The 11,739-nt window shown below is 37.0% G+C and overlaps 1 protein-coding gene across 1 annotated transcript; it reads right to left on the bottom strand.

Annotated features, from left to right (window-relative positions):
- Nucleotides 1-618: 618 nt before the first annotated feature.
- Nucleotides 619-11,335, bottom strand: LOC122041993 (F-box protein PP2-A15-like). The gene is made up of 3 exons (XM_042601899.1): nt 10,686-11,335; nt 10,489-10,607; nt 619-1,356 (listed from the first exon to the last, which is right to left on the bottom strand). Exons 1-3 carry the CDS (start codon nt 10,995-10,997, stop codon nt 903-905), a joined length of 885 nt encoding a protein of 294 aa, XP_042457833.1. The 5' UTR covers nt 10,998-11,335; the 3' UTR covers nt 619-902.
- Between the last annotated feature and the right edge of the window lie 404 nt (nt 11,336-11,739).

Raw genomic sequence — 11,739 nt, forward strand, 5'->3', positions numbered from 1 at the left:
GCAGAGGCAACCGCTGATTGCTGCGGGGGCAACCACCGGCCAGATATCGATGTCACCGGCCGAACGCCGGCTCTGCCAACTGCCATCGGCAGAGGTCGCAAGATATTTTTATCATTTTATAATAATACGATTTACATTACTTATAAAAAATAATAGACACCAAATAAAAGAATATAATCACCTAGTATACAACATATTTACCAAATATAATAATATAATATTACATTATAAATTTGATTAATTACGCCTAGCCAACAGTAGCGGCCGAAATCCAAACACAATTGAAAGCGAATCTAATATTATACATTTTGGTAGACCAAATGGACCAAGCATATCAAGTTAGACAAGTGAACTAACTGAGCCTAATTAAACTGATTAGGCCGGGTGAATAGGTCGAGCTAGTCATATCGGACAACAGATCAAGTGAGATAGACTGGATGAATTTAAAAGTGCTAGACGTGTTCAAAGAACCATCTGCATTGAGTATGTTGTGTGAATCACCAAAATTAAACATATCAAATAGATGCGACAAAATGGGACACCACAAAACAAAGCATGTTGAAAAAAATAAATGAAACTAACTGAAAGAAGTAGATGAGCATATAAAATAACCATAAATTGAATTATTCCACTAGATAAATCATACTATTTCTACAACCAAGCAAAAGAATATGAATCATTCTCCCATTACATTTCATTTGTAGTATCATTTTAATTCCACTCCATTCTTGGGTACCACATGCAACCAAATTAAGATATGCAGGAAATAACAGACATGTCAAATAGCATCAATTCAATGCATAAATAACGAGATTACACGGGGCATTCACAAAACTTGTGGACGAGCTATCACACTAATAACTGCAGCTATTGCATGTTTTGAACTTTCTTACGACATAAATTTACAATTTTTTAAGTGCTCTATCTCTCAATTCACTTGGCATGATGGAAACAGAGTCAACACAGAGCCCTCCTTTAGAATGTGTGCAGTCAATCTGCTTCATGGAAAATCTCAAATCCAGTGTCTCTGAACCAGTGACCACGAAGTCACCAACAAGGTATTCTATCCAGCAACCGCGCTTGCAGAATCCCATATAATTACTACTTTCAGGCTCATCCAGGCAACACTCTCTTGAAACATTTTGACCATCGGAAGTAGAAAGATCGAAGCGTACAGGCTTTAGATCCCAACCATGAGTCTGGTCATAGCTACACACATGACGCCCCAACCTTCGAAAGAATTTTCCAAGGTGCAACCGAAATGACAAGCTGTAGACTCCTGGAGGGAATGGAAATTTTATCAAGCCTTGCACTTCAAACCACCATATTTGCTGAAGAAAGGCCACCACTTGGAACCTGTACTTCAAGAGTTGTATGAATTTAGATAATCAATGTCTATACCACTTCAGTTTCAGATTTAACTTGGTGAACTATAATGGTCAAACTAAGAAGCCATCTTTGGCTACTCTGCATAAAGCCAATGCCAAGACTAGAAGTTGGAGGAACTTCAGTCTTGAAAATGTAGACATGGTAACGTGAAATCACGGAACCATTAATAATCAAGTTATGAAATAATTAATCAAATTTAATGTCAGGAGAAATATATTCGAAAGTAGACAATTTAATAGAGCATATGCCCTTGCACACAATTAAATCGAAAAATGGCAGAACAAGTAGCTTTTAATATTTAAGATCGTTTTTGTAAAGGGATGAAAGGGTTGAAAGAGATGCAAAGGATGAAGCGATTAAAACAGATGTCTGAAGGAAAGTGTCATATGTTCTTTGTGATTGAAAAGTAACTTTACAACTTATAAAAAAAAATCTATAAAATAGCAATTAGACTTACTATGTTATATGAAATTGAATATTGGGATATGATTCGAGCACATAAGCAAAAGATGAGAATGTTAAAGTGAATATGCGAATATACGAGGATGGATAGATAAGAAATAAGAACATTAGAGAGAAAGTCAGAATTACGTCTGTCGAGGAAAAACTTCGAGAGGTGTATTTCAAATGGTACGAACATGTATTTAGATGACTAATAAATATTCTAGTTAGGTAATGTGAACTATGGCAAATAAACACATTAAACGAGGAAGAAGATCAAAGAAGACTTATTAGCAATGATTAAACAAAATAAAATTTATTTAAATATAAATTATAATATAGTAGAAGATAAAGCCCAATTGAAGGGGAGTCTTAGCGCAACGGAAAAGTTATTACTTTGTGACCAAAGGGTCACGGGTTCGAATCCTGGAAACAATCTCTTGCAAAAAAGCAGGGTAAGGCTGCGTACAATGGATCCTTCCTCGGGACCCCGCATAGCAGGAGCTTCATGCACCGGACTGCCCTTTTAAAAGATAAAGCCCAATTGTGTAGGAGGATCCATATATGTAACTCCACTTAGTGAAATAAAGCTAAGTTATTGTTGTTGTATTATGGTCATGTTACAAGTTCATTACATGCTTTGTGACAAGCTACAATCACTATTTTGGCTCAAAATCCTTAGGAGGAAGACTCTCTAAGCCACAATCATATTATAGGAAATCAATTGACACTCGCTCTGGTGAACCCAATCTCAAAGAAGAGGATAGCTTGGTCAGTTAGCATCTCAGTCGTCTCCAAATATGCCGGAAAGTCTGCCTTCCACTCTTATCATTGATTATCCACCCATGCTAGGTAGGTCACTAGCTCGACATTGGTCCGATCAAGCTCCACCTTGGTATTCTCTAGCTCGGCCATGTAGTTGGCTCGGAGAGGTGCACCTCCCCAGCCCTAACAACTTTGGCCTCCTCCCAGTGCTCAATAAGGGATTTTTGCTCAGCCTCCCAAGACATCCATAGATTGGACATCGCAAATATGCACAACCCATTCTAGCAACTTCTAATCTAACACTAGGGCTTGCACCAAAGATGCATTAGTGAGTCTCTACCAGGGATTTGAGATCTCGTGTCGAGCCGTTCAAAACAGACGAAACATTACATTCCGCCCGCCGGCCAGCACTGGCATGAACCCAACACCAGTCCTGTTGTGATGCTCGTGACCGCACCGAAGGGGCATCATGATACTACGGCCAACCAAGAGGGCCATTGCGACACTCGCGACTGCGCAGGAAGGTAGTCGCGATGCCCACGGCCACACAGAGGGGCGTCGCGACACCAGTGGCCATGCAGGAAGGGCATCACGATGCCGGCGGCCACACAGGAAGGACGTCACGACGCTTGTGGCCGCACAAGAGTGGTCGCGAGACCCTTGCGGTCGCGCCAGAGAGGCCGCGCGATGCCCGCAGCCGCACCGGAGGGGTCGCATGACCCCCGCAGCCGCGTTGGAGGCCATGGTTGCGCCTGGGGCCGCGGTTGATTTATTAATTAAATGTTTTTTAAAATTAAAACAAGATGGGATAATTCAAAGAGGCTTAATTAAATCCTAATAAAATTATCTAATTAATTAAATATTTTGTTTATTTTAATTTTAAATATATATAATAAATATTTTATTTGTTTATTTTTTTAGTTATGTTATTAATTTTTTTTAATGATCTAATTATTTCTCATTGAAATAAATAATAAAAAAATCCTAATTAAATTATTCTATTAAAATATATAAAAATTAATTTAAATCTCTAAAAAATTCTAATAAAATATTATATATTCCTAAAACCCTCCGTAGTAATCGCGATATAGCCATGGTCTCTATGGGGCATCGCAATCGCGATTTTTTTAGTCTTTTTTATTTAGTTAATTTTTATTTTTTTTAAATATCTATTTTTTATAAATAAATTATTATTATTAATAATTATAAAATATTTAAAATTATTTCAAAATTTTTAAATAATTTTAAATTTAGATAAATATGTTACAAAATAATTTAAAATTTTTTAAATAATTTTAAAATTAAACATAAATTTAAAATAACCTAAAAATTTAAAAAATATATATAATTCTTAAACATCGCAAATAAAATTTTTAAAATAAAAAATTTACAAAAACATTAAAAAATAATTTAAATTTTTTAAATACTTTTATAATTATTTTTAAAATTTTAAATTTAGTTTTGAATTTTAAGAATTACTTATTTTATAAAAAATTTAATAGCCATTATCTTATGAGAAAATATTAAAAAATAAATTCAACATCTCAAAATATAAACATCTTTAATAATCAAATATTAATATACATTTATATTTATATTTAAAAAATACCGAAACTATATCGGTACAACACGATAAGATACCTTAAACCATATCATTCTCGTCCAAGACCGAAACCTCGACATGGGTCGAGATTTTAAACCTTGATCTTTGCTACCTTTAAGAAGATAAGATCAATTACCTAATATGGGTTATCCAACAAGTTAAACGATCCACCAAGTAATCAGTGGCAAGCAGTAGATTTTTTGAGGATCTTCTATCATGGACGGTCCCAACTGAGCTGTAGAGGATAAAGCCTGCAAGGTTTATACGATCTTGACATCAAAGGCCCTCTACACTCCTATTGATCGAGGGACAAGGATAGGACTTCAATCTAAGGGTAACTGCAACGCTAGGTTCACAAAACCCAACTAAGGGTAACTGCAACGCTAGGTTCACAAAACCCAAGAAGTTGGGTTTTGTGAACCCAGAAGCATTGCAAGGTTAGTGGGCTTTTAAAACCCAACAACCCAGCATCCAAATTTGGATGCTGGGTTCAGCACAATTTTAAAAAAAAAAATTGTTTAGTAGCGGGCCCCACATGTGGTGGCTAACGCCCAGTTCATTTTTTTTTTAAATATACAAATTTGCATCAAAATCTAATGTGCAGTGCTAAACATTTTTTTAAAAATTGATTTTTTTAAAATGTGCAAAACAACTAGAAACGGCTAATTTATTAAAAAATTATTAAATAAAACTAATATATATTATTAATAAATTAATTAACATGTATATTATAAATATATTTTTATGATAGTATATAAATGAATATTATAAATAAAGATAGTAAATATAAAATGTAGATAATGATGTGTGAATTAGTGGGACCCAACCTAAAGTTGCTTTTTGGATTTATGATTGTGGGGAGAGGTTTATAAAAGTTGTGAATTTTTTACTTTATGTGGCAATGATGTGACACATAGGTCTTAGAAGTTAGGTTTATAGGTTCATTATTGCAGTTACCCTAAAGGCATCCGTCGTAAACCTCTTAAAAAGGTCTATGCTCTGCCACATAATTATCATATCAAAAATTAAAAACCTACTTTTAAAACTCACTCTCTATTATCATAAAACTTCTCTCTTTTAAAAATTTCACTTTTTTTAAAATTCTCTCTCTATCCTCTCTCCACTAGTTTTTTTATAAACTTGGTCCCAAGATTTTGATACAGGTTTATAAAAAAAACTATAAACCCCACCTGTGCAGTGGGAGAGGGGTTTATATTGAAAGGTTTATAGCATAAATTGCATGCTATAAACCTCCCACTGCAGATGCCCTAATAATCAAGATCTCCCTACATACGACGACAGCCAAGGACTTAATAGTGTCAATTGAGCTTCCAAGGACACTTCTACCAGACCACCTCGAGAGGGACTTATAAGATTTTTGGAGCCCCCTTAGCCTCCCTGTAAAGGTCAAAATCAGAAGACCATGGGAGAGATAGCTTAGTTGCTGAGGTTCCTTATAGGTTGTCTAACTTTTCTTCCCAAGTTATTTTGACGCAGCTGCTTATGACATTTTCTCCTCTGGATAAGTAAAATGGAACTCAATAGTAGTTGTATGAAATAAATCGAAGTTGCAGGCAATTACCTACAGGTTTCTTGAGCACAATCGCTAGAGGACTCAACCAATAATAGTGAAGGAGGTCCTAATCGATAACGACATTGACATCAAAGAGCCAACCTTAGAGGACCTCGGAGATCTCACGGAAGGTCTCCTCTTCTTTTCACAAACCTAAATTAAACATAGGAGGGAAATTCTCATCCCAAAGGATGAGAAAATGAGAAGGGCAGGGCAGGATGAGCAAAAAGGAAAAACACTTTCCAATGCTTATTCAAGGATGGATAAACCCCTAAAAACTAAAAATTAAGTCGAGCAGCAATGTAAAACAACCTAGCCTCAGCCCTTTTCAAGTAAAATAAATAATGAAAGATGTAAGGGTATGAGGAAGGCCTAAATGTCGAAATACAATCAGTGCCCTAGTTAGGAGACAAAAAGAGTTGGGAGCTAATTGACTCAAAGAAATACCAAAGTAGGCAGCGACTTATTGAAAGAAAGGAGAGATGGGGAAGTGTAAGTCACTCTCCAACTGAGCTTAAAAATGGGTGATAGCTCCCTAGCAAAGGTGGATGAGATTGGTCACTCAACCTAGGAAGTATCATCTCAAAATTCGAAAGGATCCTGTATCCCTCCTAGATCAATACTACAACATCCACAAGCAACAAGTCCTCCAGGTTTTCATACCAAGGCCTCTTAGCTGGCTTTAAAATGAGTTCATTAGGAGCCACCTCAATAGCCCCTGACGACTCATTCCTGAACCCATCAGGGGAACAAGAAGGCTTAAGCCTAGAAGACATCTAAAGATTAGGAGTGAAGCACTTATAGAAGCAAGAAGAATTACTAACCTAGACCACCAGGTGAATGTTTAGCCTTTACACCATCTAACAATGCAGAAAAATCTCAAGAAGATCAAGCGATTAAATAGGTGTAAAGAAACCTCAGGAAAAGTAATCATCACAGCCAACTTGAAATATGATGGATATTAAATATTACACGGTGATTCGCCTAACCATGGTAGCAAATTTAAAATTACGAGTGGCATTTTTAAAATTACAGGCTAAGTGAATTGATCTCATTCTCTTGTAGCTTGGATATTAGAAACATCTTCTTTCAGCGGCTTATTTTTACAACTCGGTCTTTTTCCCACTAGAGCTACCCAAGTAAGAGCAACTCCAATCGTTAGAGCTCTAAATGAGGTTTTTTGTAATTTTCAATATGCCACATCAAAAGCATAAAAACCTACTATTCTCTCCACAATAATTAAAAAAAAAACCTACAAATCTCAAACCTCATTGTTAATTAATTACTAGCCACACCCACATGTTTAATTTCGAGAGAAAAAAACAGTTTTGAATTTTCATTAGTGCTCTTAAACTAAAAACCTCAAACCTCATGCCCACAATTGTTTGAACTTTTTTGTTCAGTTTTTTGGTTTCACAGACCTTTCCCAAAACCTTGCATTGAAGATGCCCTAAGTCACCCCATCAATAACTAACCTATGTGGCTTGACTCTGCCTCCTTTGGAATCAACAGTGCCCTACTGACCTAACTATCTAAATCGAGTCTTATACACCTCAACTCAACTAGAAGGGAGACTAGTGATATCGTAGGATATTAATCTACCCCTAATCAAACATGATATGCTTATGCACCTTACTCCAAAAAGAGTGGGCTATTCTGACATGACCCCCTCCAGGAAACCTCCGGTTATACTAAGGACGAGTTTAGTACAATGACCTACTCAAAGTTGAACTCCCAAACTCTGTGGCCATCTAGGTTTCTTAATCTCTCCCTCTAGTTTGGCCTCCCAAACTCTCCATCCAGCTCAATCTATTATTGTTCAAAAACGATCTCAGGTTAACATAGCTCACAACAAGGGCCTCTCTATGATCACCATACCTAACTAACAATGGTTAAGCAGTTAACACAACCATAATTAATGGCAATTAAACTAAGAAACGGCTAAAACAGTCAGCACAAACCCTATTTTCCTAGAGATCATGGTCATACAATCTTGATAGATTTCTCACTTCTCTCACACCTATACATACTTAGATGTGGCCATTATCCACAAGTTCAGAATATCTTCTCACAATTTCTAATTTGCTTTCACTTCCACTATGCCCTAGTAACTTAAGTATTGAAAGGGGCTGTGTCAAACAACTCCTATGCCCATTGACATCTATCTATTTTGCACAAGTCGAGCCACACTGTCCAAGTCGGACTGCAAGGTGAGAGTCTGACAACATCCCCACCTTGGCATTCACCTCACAAGAGAGTTTTGCATCATCGTTGCCACCTCAACATCCACCTCAACTCATTTCTGTCGCATCACACTATATGCAAAAAAAGATTATACTATGAACAATTGATGTGCTCAAAGGTGGAAAATGACTACATAATATTGTATTTTAGCTAGAATTTAGGAATTATCTAATTTATTCTTCAACCATTGTTCTTAGGAACACAAATGAAGTTCTCAGCCCCCATGAGTGTGGTGCAATATTAAAGCACTCAAAGGAACTATAAAAAGAACTAAGGTTCAAATCTCAAAAGAGATGAATGTTTTGGAGGTCAGTTTTTGAGTATACATAAGTTGTCCTCTAGATTTAACTAGTAGGTGAACTGGGAGGAAGGACGTCTATCTCCAGGATTAGTTGGGCAAAACTCGAACACCTAGATTACCAAAAAAGAAAACAAATGTAAGTTCTCAATTTTCATGAAAATTTACTAAAGATTAGTTGTTTGCAGCTTTCAATACATTAGATTTTATGGATAGTTCTACTAAAGATGAGCTGATTGCAAAGCACCTTCTTTATTGCATATACTCATTTTTATCAAGTTCGCATGAAGGTGGATAAATTGCAAATCGACCAAGCTCAGTAATATCAAGAATTCATCTACAGAATTTTATCATCAAAATGATTTGAAGTGTTATCCAAGAGTCATCAAACATTCACTCATCTTCTCGTCACTTTGCATCAGTATGCTTTCATCTCCCAAAGAAGCATGAAGGACTTATGCCCTCCTCAAAAGGTAGTATGTGGTGTGTTAAAAAAATTCTCTCTTCAAGACTGATTTTGAGAAAGCATTTGACATGGTGAAATTGAAGATTTCTCATGCATATGCTCTGCCTGACCAGACTTCCAACCACATGGGTGGGTTGAATGGAAGCCACTGTAACATTAACAGCTCAGCAGTCATAAATGGAAAAATGCCATCATAATTTCCATGAGACAAGGACTTTGTCAACATAACCCCCTTTACCCCAAGTTTATCATTCTTCTAAGATTCTCTGCACAGCTTGGAATATGGAATTGCATCATTCAGGGAATCTAATGAGCTCCACAACCCAACTATCATCCAGTTCATTGATGATATCATGTATCCAGAAAGGTTGAACCAGCCTAAGTGGAACCTAAGGACGTCTTTGCCAGATGCCATCTCTGCTCTTGTCTATATAAATCTTCAATCTCTTATGGAATAAAACTGCAAAGCAGCTTGATCCAAACATAAATTGGTTGACTTATTAATCAGGTATATGAAACTTTAGTTGGATGGTGGCTGAGGCAAAGTGGGAATGACATTGGATTACATGGTGCATTATCAAGCTTGCATATATTTCATTTCCATTGGGTTACTAACGAAGTTCATATCATAAGTCCGTGGGCATTGCATGAAAACACATACCATACAACACAAAATATCACCTTCTATTTATATTAGAAAAGATTGCTTCATTTTTGCATATAATGGGTGTTCTATAACATAATTATTAATAAATTTAGCAGGACAACCTGACAAATTACCTTTTGACCAAAAAAAAGAGGAATCAACCAAACCTAGGAAACAGAAACTTCAAGGTTCGAGATATGTAGACCATTCTAAAATTGGAAATATTTTAGCTTCCTTTAAAATTGACAGATAAAGGACCACTAGCTTTTCTGTCCTGCCACCAGTTACGATGTTGCGATTACAAATACATGGAAGCAACAAAACCAATATTCAATTTTAAATCTAAAATGGGTATACCTAGTTCAGTATGGCATTGCTGCAGTTAGCATGAAATGATACTATACTACTGAGAAGTTTAAATAGGAAATTTTCATTTTACTGAGACTAATTAGTCAAAAATGGTTTCACTTGATCACTTTCTAACCAAAGACCATATTTTGATTCAAATCCATGGTTTCTCTTTAGAAGCGAATGTTTCCTTCCTGATTCTAAATCTAATATGTTATTGCTACTGCTTTTCCTAGCTATATAGCAAGCAGAAGAATATTTTTTGATGTTGATGTTAGATTTTTTCTTTCTTCAACAAAAAATAGCAATTTGATAATAACACATTAGTTGAAGAACAAGTAGCATTTACGTAGCTTGGAATAATAATATAATATTGTTAGTTAAAGAAAGACAAATTACATCTTTTATCATTGATACAAGATAAACATTCTCGAGTCTACCTTAAAGTTCCCGCATAACAATAATCTTAAATGAATTCATCTTATCTATTTGAATTAAGAAAGGGAATTATTTCATTTAGGAGCTTTTAGTAATTAATCATGAAGGAGAACTGTAAAGTATACGTTTGTGTAATGCAATTCAAACAGGCTGGTAAATAATAATTCTCTAAAATAATTCAGTTTATAATTCATGAATTCAGAGAGATCAAACTTATAAGCATCAAATAAACTAAAATTTGCCTTCAATTATTGCAAAAATGTAGGTAAAATTGCACCTTGACTCCTGGGTTGGAATCCAACTCCAGTATCGTCGGTCCTCGATCCCAGTAATGGCCATAGCCTTTGCAGAAACAGACAGACACACCCCGCCAGTGACTGTGTCCAGCCAGAGAACCTACGGAGTTAGGGCAGGCCACCGTCACGGCGCAGGATATGCCATCACGAAGGTATGTGGCGGAAAATGACACCGTACCTTGTATAGGTCATCGAAGGGTACGGGACGCGAGAGGAAGGCGAATATGTCCTTCTTCTTCGACAGGAGGGAAGCACCGGGCGGAAGGAGAGACAACAGCTGGGAGTAGGTGGGGGGCAATTTGAGCTCCCACACGGAGTCGGAGGAGGCGGCACCGCGGAACGCACGGTTTAGGCGCGCCAGATTGCAGATCTCGGGCGGGGTGAGGTAAGTGAACACGCAAGCCACACAGCTCTCAGGGATGTCCCCGAGGCCTGGGCCGCCAGATCCATCGCCGACGTCCACCGATAAATTGGAGAGCGAAGCGCCCATATCCGCCACTAGCCTTTCCAGAAATAGCCACAAGGAACCGACCCGTCCTTCGCCGCACCCCTCCGCCCACCGCAAGGTGGGATGGAGTGAAGCGAGGAGACCGAGATAGAAAGAGGGTGCTTGGTTGGCGAGAGAGGATGAGATGGATTGGGTTTGGCCACTGGGAAGGAGGCAGAGGATGGAGAGACCTGTTGCGCAGGCCGAGCGAGTGTTTCTTCTGAAGAAGGGCGGCGACGTCCTCGTCCTCGTCCCCGTCCCTCCTTGCTCCTCTGACGACTGGCGAAGGAGGGAACGGTCGTTGGGATGCCACCGTAAAAAGAAGAATAATGTGGATGTGGATGGAACCGACGTGAACGCACGCAGCCGGTTCGGCCGGCTGGCGCCTAAATCTTACCGTTTGTTATCGAACCGTAGATAAGTTTCTAAACTACTTAACTAATGTATAATCCTCGTTCTCAGATTAATTCGACGGGTAAAAAAAATAATAGAATTGATATTTTTTTATTCAAAAATTCCATCAGCCAATTTTAATCGCAATCAACTAATAGATCTAGAGATCTCGAAATGATATAAAATTAATTTATATATATTCATCTAGTTCTCGCGATTATAAAAATAATATCAAATATTAATTTGATCAAATATATCAAAAGCAGTGATTTTTTAAATATAAATTAATTTTTTAAATATATTTATGTTAAAAAATTACTACTCTCAATATCTTAGATCAAATTTATGGATT

The sequence above is a fragment of the Zingiber officinale genome, chromosome 2A (assembly GCF_018446385.1).
Source record: "Zingiber officinale cultivar Zhangliang chromosome 2A, Zo_v1.1, whole genome shotgun sequence".
Lineage (NCBI taxonomy): Eukaryota > Viridiplantae > Streptophyta > Magnoliopsida > Zingiberales > Zingiberaceae > Zingiber > Zingiber officinale.